At 23.0% G+C, this 23,273-nt stretch overlaps 2 protein-coding genes across 2 annotated transcripts in view; one reads left to right on the top strand and one right to left on the bottom strand.

Annotated features, from left to right (window-relative positions):
• Positions 1-251: 251 nt before the first annotated feature.
• LOC145833635 (uncharacterized) lies at positions 252-1,128 on the top strand. The gene is made up of 2 exons (XM_082940781.1): positions 252-741; positions 1,106-1,128. The coding sequence occupies exons 1-2, from the start codon at positions 252-254 to the stop codon at positions 1,126-1,128; spliced, it is 513 nt and encodes a 170-aa protein (XP_082796907.1).
• Positions 1,129-3,036: 1,908 nt separating this feature from the next.
• The window catches only part of LOC145833634 (uncharacterized), a 31,193-nt gene continuing 10,956 nt past the window's right edge, over positions 3,037-23,273 (bottom strand). The window contains exon 6 of the mRNA XM_082940780.1: positions 3,037-3,176. Coding sequence (XP_082796906.1) covers positions 3,037-3,176 — 140 coding nt within the window. The remainder of the gene's footprint in view (positions 3,177-23,273) is intronic.

Below are 23,273 nucleotides of genomic sequence, written 5' to 3'. Positions count from 1 at the left end.
TGAAGACATCTATAATTCGATCAAACCTGTTGGTTCCATTACTCCAAGATTGTATGGCTTACCAAAGATACATAAGAAAGATGTTCCTTTAAGACCAATCCTATCCATGGTGAACTCTGCTCAACATAAGTTAGCAAAATTTCTAAATGACCAACTTTATCCGGTATTGGAACATTTCTCTTCATATATGCTAAAAGACTCATTTTCTTTTGCTGATCAAATAAAAAAAGATTAATTCAAATAACACTTTTATGGCATCCTTTGATATCAAGAGCTTATTCACAAATGTACCGCTAGACGAAGTATTGGATATTTGTGTTGACATTTTGTATAGACTTGAGACACCCAGAATAAGCAAAAACAATTTTCGTGAACTTTTAAAGTTATCCACTAGTGGTGTACAATTTACATTTAATTCACAAATGTATTCCCAACATGATGGAATAGCCATGGGCTCCCCGTTAGGGCCAACTTTGGCAAACATATTTATGGGCTTTATAGAAAGAAAGGTGGTCTCTAAATACAAAGTAACTTATTATAGATACGTCGACGATTGTTTTGTACTTGGAAAAGACGAGAAAGACATAGATGAACGTTTTGATGTGTTGAACAAAACACATTCTTCAATAAAATTTACTTCAGAAAAGGAAAACAATGATGAACTAGCTTTTCTTGATGTTTTAGTAAAACGAAACAAGAATCAATTTTTGACAACCGTTTTTAGAAAGAAAACTTTCACTGGTAACTACTTAAGCTTCCATTCATTCTGTAGCATGAAGAGAAAAACAAATTTAACAAGAACGCTTTGCCATCGAGCACATAAGATCTGTTCAAGAGAATTAATTGATGATGAAATAAAACAGATAAAATTGATATTAAATAAAAATGGTTATCCACAAGAACTTGTTAATAAAACTATAAATTTACATCTTAATAGTTTGAACAAAATAAAGCCAGTAGGGCCTGAGAAATGCTTGATTCCTTTAGTATTGCCTTATGTCAATAAGAACTCAGGATTGTTAGAAAGAGAGATTTGTAAATTAGTAAGTAGGACGTATCATTCGGCTAAGCCAATTGTTATTTTTATATCGAAACCAATGTTCAGACCTGGAGGAAAAGATCCGATAGCAGAATTTAAACAAAGTATGGTAGTTTACCAGTTTAACTGCTTCTGTGAAGCCAGTTATGTCGGGATGACCTCAAGACAATTTGGCAAAAGAATAAAAGAACATATTCCAAAAAGTATTGACGAATTTTGTAAGAGTAATGAGAAAATTAAATCTATTAGAGTAATAAATGCTTCAAAAAGATCTGCTATTTCTGAACACTTAGTAAATAACCTTGATTGTGCTAGTAATTATAATTTAAAAAGATTTAAAATTGTTAAAAAATGTTTTCACATTTCGGATTTAATTAAACTTGAGGCTATTTGTATTTTATTAAGAAAACCTAAGTTATGTAAACATAAAGATTTTGATTATACTGTTTCGTTGTTTTCTTAAATTGTTTTATAAGTTGTTGCTCTGTTTTATTATTATATTTTTTTAGTTGCATTGTAATTATAAGTCTTATGTATTGTTAATTACTCTTTGCTTTATTATTATTAATTACGTTGATTGCATTTCCACTATATAAGTTAAATTCAAACTTTATTTTTATTGCTTAGTAAACAACTGATGAAAGAAGCATGAAATATATCTTGTTCTAAAAATTGAGTCTCATTTGTATAGTTTGAAAGAAATTTATACCAAAGTTTATAAATAGCTTAAATGCTTTACTTTGACATATACATATATTTTATATTTGCAATACTAGAATATATTTAAAACAATAGTATTAACAACTAGATTTTCTATCAACATTTAGATTGTTTGTCGCTTTTGCTAAGAATAAAAGTATAAACAACCATAAAAAATAAAATTAACATAAACAACAAATCATACCACTTTTTGCAAAGTGGTATATAAAACCTTTATATTAAAATAAGCTTGTTTACGAAACACATAAGTCAAGATTTTGGCTCTGTAGACTTTATAGGATAATTCGACAACTACAAAAAAAAAAAAGAACCCTTTTTTATAGTATTTGCAAGCTTAAAAGTCAATTGAAGTTCAAAAAAGGTAATTATAAAAATATTAAAACGTGACCGACAAAAACTAGTTAGAATATGTATATAAATTGTTATTCTCGTTTGAACTTTGAAAATTTACTAAAAAATTTTAAGGCTACTAATAGCTGAATTAACTCTATCATTAATTTTCGATGTCCACATAAAGTCTATTTAAACTGTTGATGCAACAGAACACGAAACAGAAACTAAGTTTAAGAATTTACATAAATTATAAACTATATAATAAATTGTTAAGTTTAGGTAAAAAGTGTAAAGACTATGAGTTTTTGAACTATGTTTGTTTAAGATAAAAAAATTAATAAAATTTTATTAATGTAGGTTGTATTTATAAACTTACTAATGCTTATAAAATGTTTTGTTTGTATATAATTCAGGCAATAAAGTTGCATTAATTATAAGAAAATAAATTCTCGTATTAAAGATTTAGTTTATACGAGATATTTTCAATATAGTTTTTATAAATAAAAAGTTAAGTGTGCAAAGAAGATTAAATTATGAATCCGCTTTAGTAATAGTAACAAACATTTAAAGTTGAATTGGAGCATTGCAACTTGGTAGTTATGTTTTGCATTATTAAAGGTTCTTAGGTCTGTGGACAGTCTATTTAGTCTTTTCTCAATCATTTTGGGTAGGTTTTTCTTGATTATCTTCGGGTGGTTGGAGTTACTACTGATATATCTGATTGAGGAGTTTTCTTTTCTATATGGCATATGGCAATTGTTTGTGAGGTCTAGTGTGATGTCCAAGAAGTTGAATTTAGTCATACCAATTTCCATTGTTATCTTAAAACCAATTCCTTTAAAGGTTTTTATTGTTTGTTTTTTTATATTCTCGAGGTCCTGGTTGTTTTTGTGCTTGATAATCGCCAAGCCATCATCCCTATATAGGCCTATCTGGTTTGACTTCTATGTTTTCCCTAATCTATCAAGATTGTGCAGACCAACAAGTTCGCATAACTCAGCTCCGAAGTACGACCCCATAGGGACGTCAAACGATGATTCTTTTTGATTTTTCTTGGTCCATACTTTTCCATCGTAGGTGAGAACTGAATTTCAAGTGTGTGTTATAATCTTCACATCTTCTTCACTTATCTTAGTGAACTTTCTTGCAAACTCTATAGCATTCATAAGGTGTGTTAGTTTGATACTCGGGTAAAATTTTTGGATATCGAAATTGACTAAGCATTTTAATCTTCACCTGCCCGCTCTTCTACACCTGCCCGCACTTTAGAAAATTTTATTTTAAAACTTAGCGTATTAATTCTTTTATCACTTAATTCTATTTTTGCTATTTTTGTTATTACTTGTACCCTCATTTGTTAAGCGCCATTTTGTTTTGTGTTGTTATAAGCTAAATCCAAATCTATATAGAACAAATCATCTATTGTAAGTATAAATCATATTTAAAAAGTAAAAAGTCTTATTCATTATTATAAAACTTTTAATTTTGTTAATTAATTATCTAGTAGTAGCGCTATACACTTTTTAATTTTTATTTGAATTCAATTATAATATTTTGCATTATTGTATTTTCTTAAGTTGTCCTTCGTCTTATGTTTAGTTTATTTTATCTACAGGCCTGAAGATCCCTTAGGGGAGAAACATTGTTGCCTTTGTAAATAAATAAATTTAAAAATTAAAATAGACTCTAAATATCTTAAAGACCTCAGAAATAATACTTTTTATACATTTTCATTATGTACTCTTGAGATTCTACCAAGATACTCTCACACTGAAAGTAAAAAAATGTAATGCACATATAAGCTTTTCATGATTGCCTCAAATTTTAACTTGCCTTAGTAGTAAGACTAACCAACCCTTATTTTTCAAATAAAAGATCAGAACAAAGTTGAATTTTCATGAAAGTTAAGTACTCACTACAATTTTTTCAAAAAACTTTAAATTCAACAGTTTTTATAAGACGTTTTTTACAAAAATCAAGAAAAAAATATCAGACTAAACTAACAACTTTGTCGAGTGTTTCGTTTTTATTTAATAAATCTTTTATAAATCGACTTTATTAAGAAGAATTTTTATGTAATATTTATACGATTTAATAAAATTTTTTAGTCAGATTAAAGGTTGATTAGAATTATTTTTATAAACGAAAGATTTAAACTTTTGTTTTTTGACAAATATGAATAAAATGAAACAGTTAGTTATAATTCATAGACTTCTTTTTACTTTTTAGAGACTAAATTGTTATTTAATTAATTGTAAGAAATACTAAAATAAAACAACTATACTAGTAGGTACTTGTAATGCGTATCATGTCTATATAAAATACTAGTTTATTAACAGGCTTAATAAAAAAATTTAAAAACTATATTTTATCAAAATTAATTTTTCTTGTACTAGTATACAGTTGAAAAACAAAAACAAAACCAATTTGACGTTTTTTATTAAATTTAATTGATTAAAATTATGTTGTACATTTGAAAAGCTAATAATTATAAGCTTTAAAAAAATTAAAATTATAATCAATTTAAATATGTTTTATTTGTTGTTTTTTGCAGATATGTATGATTCAATCAAAGAATAATACTTGATACAAATTAGTAATCACTGAATAAAAAAGTAACTAGGAAATAGTAATCGCTGCAAAAAAATTGACAATACAACATCGATTTTCATACAGGTATTAAAATTAGTAAATTAAGAAATTTATGCTAACGTTAACCATAAATACTACATTATAAACTAAATACTTATTTATAGATAATAAAAATTAACTATTTTTTTTCTTTTTCAAAGTTTGTAAGGCAACTACAAGCCTTTTTGCAATTTTCAAAGAAAGTTCTTCAGATTTTTTTTTTTGTTTCTGCTAAAGTTAACAGCGTTATTTTCTTTTTGACTTCACTAGAATATCCGACTAAATTAACTTGAAAAACAAAAAAAAAGGTACTTTAAAGAAAAACTAACAAAATATTTCGATTTTTTTTTAAATATACATTATAAAGTAATCCGTTAACTAAACTTACAATATTTAATTCACTTAATTTATAAAAAAAAATTCTATGGCTTTGAAACCCTTACAATAATAACAGTTTGTAAAATTATAAACTTATAAGAAAACAATGCTTAAGGCATATAATTTGTGTTTCTTTTTTAATATTTATTTTAGTAGTATTTTTTACGAAGCCCGACTATACTTAACTAAAAGTATTAATAGTTTACAATTAGAATCTGTTTCATATTTACCCTAATGTGAAAAATTTATATTAGCGGTAAAAAATTGAACTTCTTTATTACTGTTTTTTCAACAACCTAACGTTTGCTATTTTCTAGCTCAGTGTAAAGCAAAGCACAGCATCTTGAATTCGTAACTCATTCTGTATTGTCAAGTCAGTCTAAATAAACTAACTAAAATTATATTTAATTAATATTAATTATTATTGTATTATATTAAGTCTTATGTGTTCTACTGACGTCACCAACAAACGATTGATTATAAATTATGTACTTATTATTGTGCTAATTTTGTTCAGTACACCCTATTTTCTTCCTTAATTTGTAAGACAAACCATGTCTTTAATAACATAACTAATGCCATCAACTTTTAAGTTTGTTCCAAAAACTAGAAAGTTTATTATTTTAAAAATTTTATATCTGTTATAGTTCTTTGTCTTGCGAATTTCGGACTAACATTTTACCTGAAAATGCTAAGGTCAATAAATTTAAATTCTATTATTTTTTTTATTGATTGTACTTTATAAAAGTTCACTTAAACTAATTTTAAACAGAATTGTTAACTATTGAAACACTTCCTATTTTTATCATCTCCTGTTTTTTTCTATTTTATTAATAATTTTATTTAACTTGTTAATTTGATAATATTTGTATAAAATAATCAGGTAGGTGTCAATAATGAAAAAAGGAGAACTTTTTTCAAAAGACTAAATTGCACGATTTTTTTTTGTCTTTTTATATTTTAATAGTTTTAAATCTATTACGATTATAACTGTTTGCACAAAAATTTAATCAACTGTTTATATATACGATAGATTTTTTCAGTCGCATTATAATTTTACTCCCTAACATGTAAAAATTGTTTAAAGTTCTAGATCATTTAGTGATTTTTGTTCAAAACTCTAGATTTTTTCCAAAATTTAAAAAATTTAAATATTTTTATCTAAAGTTTTTAACTCCAGGTGTCCAGGTTATTTTAGATGTTTAGGATACCTTATTTAACTATATAAGCTGCATAATTTTAAACTAATAAACAAAAATATAAAACAAACTTTCCTTATACTAAATGGTATTATTATTTTAGTATTTTACATAATACTTATAATATTCTAGATACTTTTCTCCTTTGTTTTTTTTTTAATAGTTTTAGCTACATTTAACCTTGATATGCTAACCTAACGTAATTATATATACAATAGTTGTTTTCTAAAAGAAAAACAAATAAAAATTAATATATATTTCAAGCCATACTAGGTGATGATTAAAGCACTTAGCTTTTTAAAGCATTTGTTCTGTTTTTTGTTTAAACGAATTTTCTAAAGAAGTTGTATATGTTATTTTTTTTCATAAATTACACAAAAACTATATAAACACTATTTATGGCTAATTTCATAGTAGTAAATCATTAAAATTAATCTTTTATTAAACAATAACCTTGTACAAAAAAATGAACGCATTTTTTTTTAAAGTCTGTTTCTCCGAAAATTAAATAAAAGAGACCTTAGACCATCATGAGCACCACACTGTCTTCCCTAAAGTAAAGTCTTTAAATCTTAGCTTTTTAAATCATGAATGTTTAAACGCAAGTTTTTTATGGATCTTCTACAAGAGTAAATACATAAATAATGCAAAATGATAAACAACAATGAAAAAGTGGTAATATAACTTTAAAACTGTGAAAGATCATTTTAGCTTTAAATGTTGCCTATAAATGTAAATAGATGACATTTAATATAATAGAACAATAGATAAATGTATGACATTTAGTACTATATAAATTGAAACGAAAATTTGTAAGGCAACAAAAAGCCTTTTAAAACATTATAGTTTAGTGTTACTGTTTTAAATCTCAACATACTATTATTGTAATGTAATGCTTTTACTTTAAAAACCAAATTGAATATATTAAGCTGCTGTCTGATTAATAATAGTGACGCTGTTTTGTATAAAATACTTTTCTACTTAATAATTAAGACAACAAATAATTAACATAATATTTGTCGTTTATTTACATTAGGCTTACAAAAAATCATTAACTTTAAATAAAGGTTAATTATTTATAAAAAATGAGATAAATGAAATATTTTCATAAATAAAAAATTTGTTCCTGAACTGTTTTGTTTTAACTCCTATGATACAGAGTGCAAAACTGAAGTTTTCGATATAAAAACTTTAAAAACATAAAAATGTTTAAAAGCATAAAATGCAGATACTTTTAGAAAAACTTTACATCAACTTTACTTTAATGAAACACTTTGTTTATTTATATTTATAAACAGTTTTTTGAGGTGTAGGAATTCATAAAATAATAAGTAAAAAAAAAATATTTAATAGTTTATTGTTTAAAGTAGATTATAATATTTTCAAACTTTTAACGCTTTTACTGCTATTTTAACTATACATATTAGAACTAGACATAACTAAAGTATCAAGATAAAAAAATGTCAATGCTTAAACCTTTCATATTTTTATACTACTGCTTGGTTACAACATTAGATTCGCAAATGTCTAACTCAGTGTATAGCAAGATTGTACTTCCTTTAGAGATCGTCACTTATCCTCTATATATTACCCAGTCAATAACTGTGAACTAAATTGGATTAAAGTTAGATAACCTACTAACACTTTACAACTTGAAATAGTTTTAATTAATATCAACTAAAAAAATTGAGCTATTTCATCACCATAAAAACGTAAGTTGTTTATTTTACTCTATAAGCCAAAACATTTGAATGTATTTTATGCTCCGAACCTTTAGTGTTCTATAAAGTTTTATAACTACGAAAATTATATTCTTCAATAATATTTTAGTCGTTGGAATTTAAAAAAACCCTGATTACTACTTTACAAATTACCAACATCAAAGTCATACAAATTAGTATACCTTTCAAAATAATTTACAGCTAAATAGGATAACAACAAAACAAGTATAAAAAAGAAAACAATACAGTTTTTTCAAGTATTAAGTTGTATACTGACGCCATTTACAAACAATACATCATTTTTTAGTTTTATTTTGTGTAATTTAAATACAGTAATTTAGTATACTATACATAATTTCGAGGGCAAACTAAGCCTAATTAAATATAAATGAAAATAGTCGAGTAAAACATACCTATTTTCTAACTAAATGTTATACTAGCTGTTATCCTTCTATTTTGATAAAAACATTTGTTTAGTTTTTTTATTTAAGTTTAGAAACTGATGAAACATTTTTTAGTATATATATGTTCTCAACTTACTTTTAAATAAACTTTATTCTAATCGACAGACATTAAAAATAACAAGTTATAAAAGACTAAATAACTTTATATATTTTGTCGATTTAAGCCACAATCGCTGGTTAAAACTGTTTTTATTTACTTGGAAGTAATAAATTCTTTCTATAACATCATTTACTTAGTTCGTATGGCGTAAACCTGCCTATATCATTACTAACTGTCATAAATCAAGTACTAGATTTTAGTCATAGAATTTCATTTTCATTAACAATAAAATTAACAGACACTTATAACAACACTTTAATAAAAAAATTGAGTTAGATTTTAAATAGTTGTTGGGATAAAGGGACTGCGGGACTGATCATGTTTGCGAAGTGAACCAACGAGTGTTTTTAAAAGTTAAATGAAATACATTTCGCAAAAAAACGAAATTAGACCATCTGAACTAAAACTTGAAACTTTGACTAGGTTAGGACTGTTCAGCCCTTGAGCATAATTTAGTTAATGATGGATCTTAATCAGAGGTTTGAAGTAAAGATTTTAAAAAATGATGTTACCAAGAATTAAAAATATTTAGTTGCTGTAAAGTAATATTTCAAACAGTCTTTTTTTTAAAGAGTTAATATGATAAACTAAGTTTTGCGCAAAATGCTTAGTCATTTCTTTACTTTTTTATTTTTAACTTCCACAAAAGTTTGTTTTACAAATACAGTTTCATACACTACTTTTTAATATATTTTTTTAGTTAATTTTTTAAAAAAAAAAAAAGCCAATAGAGATTTTAATTACACCATTTTTATTTAAGATTTTTTTTTGATTTAGACGATTGTAGTTATATAAGTGTAATTATTAATTTTCGAAGTCATGAACACCTTTTGTAAATTTAGTACTTATTCAGTACGGAGGTATAATCATTTAAACCTTTAAGTAAGTTTTTTTTTTGTTTATAATATAGTAGTACATATGTTAAAACGTAGATTAAAGTCTAATTGTTTAAAAAACATTTACTGAAAAGAACTAAACATTAACAAACTTTCTTAGATTTTTTGTAATACAAAGTGAGTTATACAGTTAACAATTTAGCTTGTAAAAAAATAAAAAAGGCTTATATTTGCCTTTAAAACTTGAAAATCGAGATATCAACTACAATTAAAGATTTTTTTTTAATATTTAAATATATTCAAAAGCTAGTATTTATGGCTGACGTCATTGAGATATTAAAAACATTAATAAAGTTAGAATTAACTTTTGTTTGACTCTATTAAAAAACTGAAATTGTTAAATACTATATTGTCAAAACTTTTGTAAAAATATGTTATTTAAAAATACTTAAATAAAAAAAAATATAATAATACATACTAGTATCAAGCAAATATTTTAAAAAAATTCGCTCAAAATAAATGGTTTTAGTGGTCCTGGTGTTCGAAAATTCCTTTTAATAGTCAAACAATACCGTACTTGGACAAAGTTTAACGTCTTGACTAGGATATTGAAAATTATTATTACGGTTTGAAAAAAACTATACGAGTATTATTTCTCTTGAAGTAATTTATAAGTACATACTTTAATTTGAAAACTATATGTAAAAGGAAATGAAATGCAAGAATGTTAAATTTAGCTTGAAAAAGTTTTTTAAATAAAATCTGAGCAACAAAACTTACAACATTATTTTTACCTAGTTAAAATATTTAGAAATATTTTGTTATTTACTTGAACTTTATAAAAAAAAAATTCTTGTTAAACTAAAATTAACAAACAAAAATAAAATTAATGATTTGTAAAATATATTTTGTTATTACTGTGTACAATAAATAAAATTTTACTGTTACTACTATTAAACACTATACTTATTAATAATATCCTACGTTGTTATAATTTAATTATAATAGACGACTGATTAAAGTATATCGAATTGATATAACTAATCACAATTTTTGACTTACAAACTTAGTTATATAATTTCATCAATATTTAAAAACTTTAAAAAAGCTACTTTAAAATTATTAGGTATTAACCTGCTTATGTGAAAATAAAATTTTAGTTACATTTTAATAGTTGTATTTGACTCAGTTACGTTCAATCTTGTATAAAAATTAAATACTTTATTTTGAAGTTTTTAAATAAAATTTGTTAATTAAAAGTGTTAAAAATTCAAAATTTAGTAAGCTGTAAGCTTAATAAAGTTAAATATTTGAACAAATCCGAAACAATAAATATATCTTATTTAATTACTTTTGTTAAAAAAATTACTCCATTCCACATAAAATCTTAAAGCGCTAATGTAACTATAAAATCAATAAAATCGTAATTATTTTTTTTATATATAAAAGAAAAATAGTTTCAAATCTTTTTTTAATACTTTCGAATCATAAGTTTGAGATTACAAAATTTTATATATTAGACATTTTAGATTTAACTATTTATTAACTTGTAGGGGGAAAATATCAGTTTATTTAAAACAAAAAAATAACTTTTGTTTAAAAAATCATTTTTTATTTAGACACAAAAACAATAGATTAGAACTTAAAGTTATAAACAACTCAAATATTTACAATGGTTGTACTTTGCAGACGTGTATGACTATTTTTAAAATTTAATGAATTGTATAAAAACCAGTGAGTAACAAATAATAATAATAATAAGCATTAGTAATATTTATAATAAGTTTACAAAAGATTAAAACTATAAGCAGTAGTACTTGTAAACATTTTTTAAAATTTTGTGGGATAATTAAGCTCTTTTATTCTATAATAAACTTTTTTTTTTAAATTAAAAAAAAAAAATTTACATCTCTTAATAAAAAAAAAATTCAATTTATTAAATTTCCGATTAGATTAAAATTAATAAATTTGCATTGCTACTTTACATCAAAAGATTCTAGATTTTTTTTTAAAACTGTAAATTATACACTTTGAAGCAATCATTTTACTTAACTTTGAAGTAAAAACTAGATTAATTATATTAACAGATTTAGGTATTGTGTAACAATTTGTATACCTATTTCTGTTTTTTATAAAATGCTACAATCTAAACATAACTAATGTACTATTACGTTATCTATATAACGATAATCGTATAATATCAAGTAATAAGTTTTATTTTTTTTACTTCAAATTTAACTATTAGTCAAGTTTTATGAGCATAGTTTGAAATTAATTTCTATACCTTTTTAAAAAGATACGCATTGCAAACTTATACTTTTTTACACACTAGTGACGCCGTTTCGACTTTTCATCAGTCATTATCCAGAAAAAAATAATCAAAATAACTAAAAATTAGTGTTTAACAACTAAATATATAAATTTAATTTTGAAACATATTTTTATTAAAAAAAAAAGAAGTTTTATCTAAATGTTTTAAAAATGAAAATAAAAATGAAAAATAGAAAACTTTAAATTATTTTTATATTTGAATACGTTTAACTTTTAATTCTTTTAATCTACTGGAACTTGTCAACTCTTTATAAAAAAACTTTTTTACAAAACATATAATTCTTAAGTACAAGAAGACGTGTATTTTTTTAAATTAATTTTAAAATCTAAATGATACTGAAAAAAAATAATTTCAATGACTTGATTTAGCGAAAAAAATAAGCTAAATGTAATTTTTAATAAACTAGTTTAACAAAGTGTTAACGATAAATTTTATTTTTCATACTATTAACTTAATTAACTCCAACTATATTTATGACGCCAATAACAAACATTAGTTTACAAATAATTAATTTACCTTTGTAGTAAAAACAAGTAAATAAAAATTGCAGTTATGACATTTTTTAAAGCTAGAGTTAGCTTATTTAAAACAACAGTATCCTTTTAAAACAAAAAAGTTATAATAGCTTGACTAATAAAAAAAAATTCTTTATACAATAAAAATAAATATACATGTAATGCGATTTTCATATGGTTATACTTAGTTTAAGCAAGTCACTTCACTTTAATAGAACTAAAATGTATTTAGTATATAATCTAGATAAATTAAAGTTAATTTATTTCAACATAAACTGTGTGTCGTGACATTAAACAACATCGAATACTAATACATCTTATATACAAAAATAAGCATATAATTATTAAACATTAATAAGAACTACTAGAGATTTTTTTTACATACGTTAAATAAGATTAAGGCATGATATGTGCAATGTAAAATTTAATAAAACGTTTTCAACATCTGTACTGTTGCTTGTTCAGTAAGTTGCACAGTTTATTTAAGTCTTAAGATGCAGTTAGTATCTATATGTTCATAATAACAATTAAGCATATATACTGTAAAAAAATAAATAATTAATTTTTAAATTTATTAATAGAAATTATCTGGATAAATTGAATTAATATATTTAAGTAAGTACTAACTAAATTAAAAACAAGTATAACTGAAAAAATTTAATAATCGTTTGCTCTGTTATTGTTTACATAACTTTTTAAATAGTAAATTTAAACTTAAATTACTTAACCTGTATTCAATTTGTCTTTATTTTAATGTCTTATGTTTTTACTTTTGTATAAAATATTTTCAAAAAATTTAATTGTTAAATTTTTTTCACATAGTTTTTTAAATAAGATAATATTTCAAATTGTAAATAAATGATTGAATAGCGTGCAAAATCAGTCCGTTTAATTTAGTGATTATTTTTATAATCTTTAAGGCAATGAAATAAACTAAATAACTTTTAGATTTTATTAATCGAGTCTATAAAATAATTACTAAATTACACATACTAAAAAATCGTTGAGTTTAAACTGAATTTAATTATTTGAAATTGAGTTTGTAAGGCTTAAAATACTTAGTAATTAATCTTTATTTAAAATAAAATTTAGTTAAATAAAAAGATTAAAAGTCAAGCAGATTAAAAAAACATTTTATTAAAAATAAAAAATCAAACAATTTGTATTTTATCAAGAAATTAAATTTTATGTTACCTTCGTGAAACTAACCAAACTATTATATATCTTATAAAAGATGTAAATAACCATAAAACTATTATAAAAATATTAAGATCTTTTAAATATTCAATCTATTTATACAATTAAAAAAAGCAGACTTTTGAATTACAAAAAAAAACCACAAGTGTAAGCATAAAAAGTTGTAATAAACTTAGTTTACGTTTTGTTAATAGGTAAAAGTGAAAATCATTTAGTTTGTAAGGCGCTAAATGCCTCTGAATATCAGTTTGTTTAAAACAATATTTTTCTGTTTGACTGCTGTAAAGTAAAACGTTTTAATATCATATAAAAAATGTATTATTTAATTTATTATTTTTACTTAATAAACTAAAGACAAAAAAAAAACTAAAATAAATTATTAAAAGCTGTTGGCGAATACTTATTCGGGAACCCGTCAAAGTTGCACGTAGACAAAATTGCACGAGGGGACTAAATTGAACAAAGAGATTATTGTACTAAAGGTCAATTTCGCATGAGTACATTTTTGCACGAGAGTAAAATCAAAATAAAATAAAAGTACAGAAAAAAAATTCTATTAGATTATAAGAATATATTGACCGTGGTTAAGGGGTAACATTGGTAGTAAAAAAAAAAACAAATGTTTAAAATAAATAAAAAATTACGAAAAATATAAAAAAAGTCAACCTATGCAAAATTTCTTCGTGTAAAAGTGATATTTCCTGCAAAAAGATCTTACTGCAAATTCATCTTTGTGCAATTGTATCTTGTGCAACATTAGCAATCGTGCAATTTTGTACGCTTGTGCAAATTTGACAGCTACTCACTTTTTACTGTTGACTTGTCTAAAAAAATCAATTATTTAGTTTTTCATTTTAACAACTTTGAGATTTTGACTTTTAAAGTCTGCTTGTTTAAAAATAAGTTGAAGTTTTTAACCTATTTTTCAAATAAACTTATTGTTTTTAGGTTTAGAGCATTTGACAATTGTGTTTTATACAGTTGAGTTAAAATATAACAGTAAATTTTATTTTAAATAAATTCTTAATATCTTATAGACCTCAGGATTACTAAAACGTTAAAGATTCATTATGAATTTTTGAGATATTTATTCTATCAAGATATTCTTAGCGGCTTACTAAAAGTTTGTAAGCTTTTTATAATTGCCTTAAATTTTAACTTGCCACAGTAGAATTAAACAAGCCTAATTATTAAATAAAAAATCAGAATAAAGTTTAATTTTCATGAAACTGCAATTTTAAAGTAGATGAAACTTCATTTCAAGATAACGAACAAAATCATAAACTTAAATTTAACAGTTAAACTAAACAATTTTTATAACAATTCAAACAAAAGTATAAAATTAAACTAAAACTTTGTCGAGTGTTTCCTTTTAATTTTTATTTTAAGAAATCTTTAATAAAACTACTTTATTAAGAAGAATTTTTTAAAATCGTTTAAATCATTTAACGAAATTTTTTTAATCCAATTAATCTTTTTTTTAAATTGTTTTATACATGAACTTTATAAGTATTTATTTATTAACAATAATTAATAAGATAAAACAGCTGTTTTTAATTTAAAGACTTATTTTCACTTTTTAGAGACTAAAATGTTTTTTGATTAATTTTGAGTAAATAATAAAATAAATCGGCAATGCTAATAGGAACTTTTAAGGCGTATCCTATCTATGTAAAACTCTAATTTATTTAAAAACATATATATATTATTAAAATAATATTCTTTTACATAATTAAGATTTTCTTAAAGTAGTAAAAATTTAAACAAAAAAGTTTTACATTTTTGTTCAACTTGGTTAATTAGAATTATTTTATACATTTAAAAATCTAACAGTTTATAAGCTAAAAGAAATTTAAAATTGCAGTCAACTAAAAAATGTTTTTTTTTGTTGTTTTTTGCAGTCATGTGTGATGTAATTAAAGAATTACAAATGATACAAAGCTAGTAATCACTGAATAAAAAAAATAACAAGGAGTTAATAATCTTTGCATCAAATAGACAATACATCATTAATCTTAATCAGGTATTTAAACTATGAAATTCAAAATACTATAATGACATCAACCACAAACACTACTTTATAAACTAAACACTTATTTAGAAGTATTAGATATTAATTATGTTTATTCTTATTCAAAATTTGTAAGGCAACTACAAGCCTTTTTACTATTATTTAGAAAAAATCTTTCGATTTATTCTTATCTATATTAAAGTTAATAATGTTATTATCTTTTTTTGATTCCTTTAGAATATCCGACTTGATTAACATGAAAAAGATTAAAAATACTTAAAAGAAAAATAAACACTTGTTTTTTTTTTTTAATATACTCTTTACAGTAATCTGTTAACAAAACAAAATTTTATTCACTTATGTTTATACAAAGTTTTGTGTAGTTTTGAAGTTCTTAAATTAATTACGATACGTAAAAATTACAAACCTATCACAAAACAATGCTAAGTGCATATTCTTGTGATTTGTAATTATTTATTTTAGTAGTATTTTTACTAAACCGAAATATATAAAATGTATACAATAATAGGTTAGGAATCTGTTTCATATGTACTTTACTGTGAAAACTTAAATTAACGATAAAAAATAGAATTTCTAAATTTTTGTTTTACTACAACCTAACTTTTTTTAATTTCTAGCTCAGTTTAAAGCAAAGTCTTTGTACAGTCTCTTGAATTTTTGACTCATCCTATACAACCAAATCAGTTATTATAAACTAACTACAATTTTAAGTAATAAAAAGTTTTGTTCTTTAAAATCTTATTAATTAAAAAAAATTGTTATTATAAAAACAATTTAAAGCTTGTAAGTACAAAAAAAATCATACAAAGTCGTATATATTTGAAAGTAAATGGATATAAACTTAACCTTTACTAATTATAAACATGTTTATTATTGTAGTATATAAAGTTTTATGTGTTTTACTGACGTAACCAACAAACTATAGTTTATAAATTATGTACATTTTATTGTTTTAATTAAGAACAGTATTCTTTTCTTTCTTTATCAATTTGTAAGGCGAACCATGCCATTAATATTAGAATTATATAATAATTATGTATAAAATGCCACAAACTTTTAAGTATTGTTCCTAAAACCATGTAATTTTACATTTTTTTTTTATCTTTTAAAGTTCTTTGTCCTGCGAATTTTAAACTTACTTTTAATCTAAAAGTTCTAGTGTCAACAAGTTTCAATTCTAAAAAAATAATGTACAATTATACGATTGAATTTTTAAGATACAATTTTGGCTTAAATAAATCAAATGAACCAATTTTTATCAAAAAAGCTAACGATAGAGGTTCAAATAATTTTTTAACGGTATAAACTAAAGAGACACTTAATGCAGTAATCCAGTTATGATTTACGCTAATTTCGTCAACGGATACATTGCAAAATACAAAATTTTTGTCTAAAATATAAACTTATTGTATACAGTAACAGTGGTAAATATTATAAACAAATATTAATAACATACAAAGTTAATTTAAGGTTTGTTATTTATTTTCGTCATTTGATAAAGAGCAATAAATAAAAGATAAATTCAACTTATATAGTAAAAGTTATAATCGTAACAAACAAATCTAATTATAAACAAAGTTAAATGCACAAATGTTGATTACTTCTACTTCTCGGTTGTTCCATTTTAGCAATCGCTCTAGTAATGATATCAAAAATTATGTAAGTGTAAGTAATGTTAATAATCTTAAAATTTATATTACAAGCAGTTATTCTGCCTTACAAAAATGCCTTATAAATGTTATCAATACTTAACTATTTTGTTCTTCAATATAAAGCTTTTGCATTTTAACATTTGTGTTATTCTTATGAGTTAGTAAAATAACAAATACATTTAGTTATTAAATAAACATATGTTATTTTTTTATACGAAAATTGTAATAAATGATTGAACAAATCTGTTTGTTATTTAACAAACAGTTATGGATATAAAAATTAAATTAAATGCTAGAAATAATGTTATTAAACCACGCAAACACCGTGGTTTAAACTTTAATATTTTATTATAAATTTTATTAAACTTATTTGATTGTAATTCTTTTAGTTAGTATTACTACCGTTAAAAAATACAAGCTTGGTTGTTCCATTACATATAAAGCTTGTTACTTACTAAGTCTTTAAACTATTTACCAACTAAGATCAAAAAACAACATAAATTATTACTTTATATAACTTTAGTAGAAATTTGCATTTAGATAATGTTATTAAAAATCTAAATTGCAAAAAAATCTAATTTTTTTTATTTATTAAAATACACTACTTAAAATATTTTTTTGTTATAAATTAATAGTAAGCGGTTACTGGTAATGTGTTATGTTTTATTGAAATAGAACACCAAAATATAAAGTAGTTGAAAAGAGTTAACAAAAAAAAACGGAAAAAAGTAAAATTTTTCTATAAAACTTGTACAACTATGACACTTTGTCGACATGACTAACAAGTACTAATATTTTTATTTGATACAACTTTGAAATTGATTTTATTTTAAAGTTCTTTTATAATTGTGTTTAGGAATATATAAGATTTGTTTTTTATTTGCTGATGTTATAAATACTAGGCTAAAATAGTCTTAGTTTCGTGGTTAACTAACCCTAGAATTGTTAAAAGAAATATTTCATTGTTAAACTAAATTTTTAATAATTATAATTTTAAGACAATAAAAATAATTAGTTAAATGCTATACTTAAGATCTACTATTGAAAACAACATTATATTATTGCTACAATGTTTTTATTCAATTAGAATAAATCGAGGCTCTTACTTATATTTTTTATTTAAAAACAGTGAGCCATTATAACCACTAAAAAAATTTTAGCAGATAAATAATTTGTTATCAGATATTAAGTGTATACAAAAACGTTTGTTTAAATAAAGTTTTTTTGGTTGTAAATAATAGAATAATTAGAGGTTTTTATTGGCTGCAATCTAAATCTCATATTTTTAAATATAATAGATTAAACAACCAGAAATATCAAACAAATTTTAAAGAATTTTAGTATCAATGTTTCGTAACTAAACGTTTATAATATATTAAATAGTCGTTTTATTTAACATATAGAATAACTTATGTTGTATAGCATAGCTGAAAGTTCAATGAACGTCAATCTATAGACTTTTTAATCCATAAATTATTTTAGGTTTGTTAATAAGCTAAGTTATTTTTACAAAGCTAAACACAGTTTTTAAATTTCTTGAGCAATTACAAAATAATTAAAAGCTTCTAAACAAAACTTCGCAATGTTAAAAAACTTGTTAATGTCTTTTTTAGAGAATTTTATACAAGTTAATCTTACTTAATTTTGTATTTTACCTTTTTTATATACATAGTTTACCTATGATACTGCAAATAATAACAACTTTGTTTAAAAGAAAATAAAAAACATAAATTAAATAATATAAGTAACAACTTACAGTACTTAATATATATATATTTATTTTGTTAAACTTGTTTTTACTTTAAAACTGTAAAATTAAAAAAAAATACAAGGTGTTTGTTTAAAAATATGTAATTTATTCAAACAACTTGACCTAAACTCAATTTATAGAACTTGACTTAAAATTGATAAAAATGCTAGTTAGAATGAGTGAAAAGATATATTTTAACATCTAAATGTATAAAGTTACAAAACTCTTTATGTCTAACTAAAAATAAATTAAGTTAAGTAAGTAAACTTATCAGTTGTTAAACTGAAAACTACTTTAATAATGTAAATCAGTAAATTAAATGTATTAGCTTTAAACAAATGGTTGTTTCATTCCTATAAACGAGTTTTCTTAAAGTTATTAGTTGAGTTTTATGTAAACTTTGTTTTATTGTTTTAAAAATATCCATTTGCTTACCTTTAAAAGCAAAAAGCTCTCTGATTAAGCATTATAATAATTTAAGTAATACTTGACTTAATAGTATTTTTCATTAATTGGTATAGTTTTTGTTAAAGTCAAACACAAATACTAGTCAACAACTTCTACATAAGTTTTCGTTATATTTAAGTTTTCTACCGTTATAATCTGTACGGCTTAAACTTGCCTGAATAAACACAATAAAGATTTTTAAACTTAAAATATGAAAAAAAAAAATAATAAACACTTTGTTGTGCTTTAAAACTTAACATATTTACTGTTTTACCGTTGACTTAACTAATATAATTAACTACATATTTATGACATATAAAAAAACACTAGAATAATTGCTGATTTAACTGGAAAATTTAAAAAATATTTTAATAAACTAATTTTATTACATATGCAAACTTTTCAAACTAAAAAAATCGAATACGTTTAGAACATATTTTCTCTGTATAATTAAATCTTGACTTTCGTAAAAACTAACATTTTGATAAAATATTCAAAACAAACCTTAAAGTTACAACACTAAATAAAATAAGATACCTAACGTTTTATAACTTAATGTTTTATATTATAAATACAAACTAATTACTTTTAAAAAAATATAGTCCACAAATTACCTTGACTTTTTAAAACTTATTTTCAATCAAAATATTTTGTTTTTGACATTTTTATAACTTCATTTTATTTTAATCTGCGTCATGTAAGATAGTATAAGATAACTTTTAGTATTTACTATACTTACTTATTAGTACTACAAGACAGAAGAAAAATTATGTTTTAAAAATAAAATGAAGATATTCTTTATACTGTTTACGTTAGATGTGTATGTAGAAGTGTCGAAATTAAAGCGATATGTACTTCATTATAAAAGTTAATTTAGGTATGATTTACCTTACAAACAACTAAAACCCAGAATTATGTATTAATAACAATTTAAGCAAAAATTTATTTAAAACTAGTTAGGTGCTGTTTGTTGGTGCATATTAAAGATCATAAAACTATAAAAAATTGTAATATTTTGTAAGTATGTTGAGATTTTTTTTTAAGAACGTTTTAGCTTTTGTTTGTTAATTGTAAAATACCAAGTTCTAACAGATATATAAAATGTATTTTTCTAACAATTACTTAAGGTTTGAAAAATCAAAACAGGTTTTGCACATAAGAATAAGTATTACAAAACTATAACTTTGTACCTATGAACTAATAGCCTTATGAAGTTTAGAGAAAGTACTGTTACTGTATTACCTTATTGTATAACTAAAGTAATTTTTAAAACTTAATGTAACATTTCATTATTCATTAAAGCATTTTTTTTAAAGAGAGGAGTTATTAAGTCATCTTAGCCCGTTTTTCAATTTTATTATGTTTCATAAAAATCTGTCTTAGTCAGGAGAATCAAAGTTTTAAAAGTTTTTGTTGTATACTTTTATTATTAATGTTGAAAACTGAATTTGAGTTTATAAAAATATTAATAGTTTCATAAACTAAATATATTTCAAACAAATAAATTGTTTTCAAAGTTAATAAAACTAAGTTGTCGTCAAAAATTTATTTTTAAAGAACAAAAACAGTTTTTAACATTTAGGACCAGTATCTAAAACAATGTATTAGTATTTAAAAATTGTGCTTATGTTAGTTTTGAAAATTATTAAATTTAGTTTTTTTTTACCACTATTTGAGTCAGAATTAAAAAAACGTTTGTTAATTTTACATTTAAATACTTAAGCGTTTACAAACTTACAAAATATAAAACAATTATATGCATTCATGTAAGAATTGACAGAAAAATATATTGAACACTTATGAACTGACTGTAGGTGAAGGTTTTTAGGTAGCTATGCTTAAAGAGATTTGATCGTTATATTTTGGACCAGCATCTATAAATATGTATTCGTATTTAAAGATTGTGCTTGTTTTAATTGAAAAATATTAGTAAATTAAGTTTTTTTTACATCTGTTAAAGCCAGAGTTTGAAAAACATATGACAAGTTTACATTTAATACTTATAAAAAATGCTTAATAAAAAATATATCCTCCTCTATTTTTATTGAAAACACAATTTAATTAATAAATTAGTTGTACGAATTATAACAAAATTCATTAAAAAAAAAAAAAAATTAATGCTTGATATTTTATTATTCTTTTTGTTTTTTAAAACTTAATTTAAGTAAAACCAACTATATTTGTATTGTACCTCTAATTACATTTTTTTACATCTTTAGATAATAGTAACCTTCAGTAAAATATATTAAATATAGAGAAGTTTTAAAATCTATAGTTTTAAATAAAAACTGTAAAGTTTTTTTTCATTTCCAGCTCATTGGGTGTGCAACTCGAAGACCGATAAGCCATTTTGTGTATCCAGGTCCTTGAACCAAAAATGTTGAGCAATTTTTAGTTTTTGTTTAATATTTCACTATAAAAGTTTATTTTATGTTTTTTATACGGTGAACATTCGACCAACGCCTCTGGTTAGTACCATAGTAGGATTTTATAGTTTTATTATTTACTGTTGTTCTATAACCCCTAATTGTTTTAGTGCATAAGTAAAAATCAAGCTTATTTGTTTCAATTGCATATTATGATGGTTAGTGTTAGTCTTGTTAAAGTTTTTACTTAACTGTGGTTAGAAAAAAATAAAAATCAGAAGACTGTAATTTGATTTATTATTGTTTAAAGTTATTAAGTTTATTTAATTTTTTTGTCCCTGGTATGAATCTTTTATACACAACTTTATTTTATCCTTTCGTTAGTTAATTTCTAACATTGACTTTTACTGTTTAAGATTTTAAATCTTCATTTTTTGCCTTTAATAGAAGTATGTTATAATATTTTATTTCCAGTTTCTTGTAATGTTGTAGATTTGGTACTAGCTAAAAAACTTTTTACCAAAACGCAAAATTTATGTTTCGTGCGAAATGTCGTTGTGCAAAAATTTCATCGTTAAAATGTGACGTTGGGCAAAAGTATTGTTGTGCAAAATATTATCATCGTAAAAAAAGGTCGCCGTGCAAAATTGTCACCTCGTGCAAAAATGACGCCGAGCAAAAATGACTGTGCGTGGAAAAGTGAAGACCGTGCAAAAGTGTCTCCTCGTGCAAAAGTGACGCCGTGCAAAAGTGTCCCCTCTTGCAAAAGTGACCATGCGTGCAAAAGTGACGCCGTGCAAAAGGTTCCCTCGTTCTAAAGTGACGCTCGTGCAAAAATATCCCTTCGTGCAAAAGTGACGTTCGTTCAAAAGTGACACCCACCCGTTTTAAATAGTTAGCATTTTCGTCGTAGTTTGTTAGGCATTAAAAAATGTATTTAGTTGAAACTCACAACTAAAAGCTTATGAAGTTTTATTGATAAATAGTTTATACTATTGACATCTCTGTATAGTTTGTCAGCAAGTTTGTAAGGCATCCAATGCCTCAGAGACAATTTTTATAAATTATTTACTATATGTTTGGTTTAGGTCATTAGTTAGTTATTAATACAGTTTCTTTTTGTTAGAAGTTAGTTTAAAAATAAGAAGAAAAATTTGTTGTTAAAATTTAATATTTTACTGCTATGAACATCTTAAAATCATCAAATTTTAAATAGTAAACATAAGTAATTGATTCAAAGTCAAAAATTACAACCATTTTAATTTCTAAAAAGAATACTTTGAAATATTTTTATGTACCTACATTTTATACTCAGAACATTTAACATTTCTACTTGAAAAAAAAAAATAAAAAAAAGCCACGGCAAAACGTATAAAATATTTACTGAATTTGGTTGTTGATTTTTTAGTTTAAAAAATTTGGAAAATTAATAAAACAAAAATTATGTAACTAAAAAAAAATATTTTGAAATATATTTAAATTTAATTAATAAATTTTGTTGAGGAAGTTTCTACGTCAAGTTTTAAATTGTAAAACAAATTGTTAAATTTACAATTGTATT

Source organism: Thalia democratica, chromosome 4 (assembly GCF_965202585.1).
Source record: "Thalia democratica chromosome 4, ktThaDemo2.hap1.1, whole genome shotgun sequence".
Lineage (NCBI taxonomy): Eukaryota > Metazoa > Chordata > Thaliacea > Salpida > Salpidae > Thalia > Thalia democratica.
Note: the sequence above shows the minus strand (reverse complement) of the source record. Positions and strands in the feature narration are given on the sequence as shown.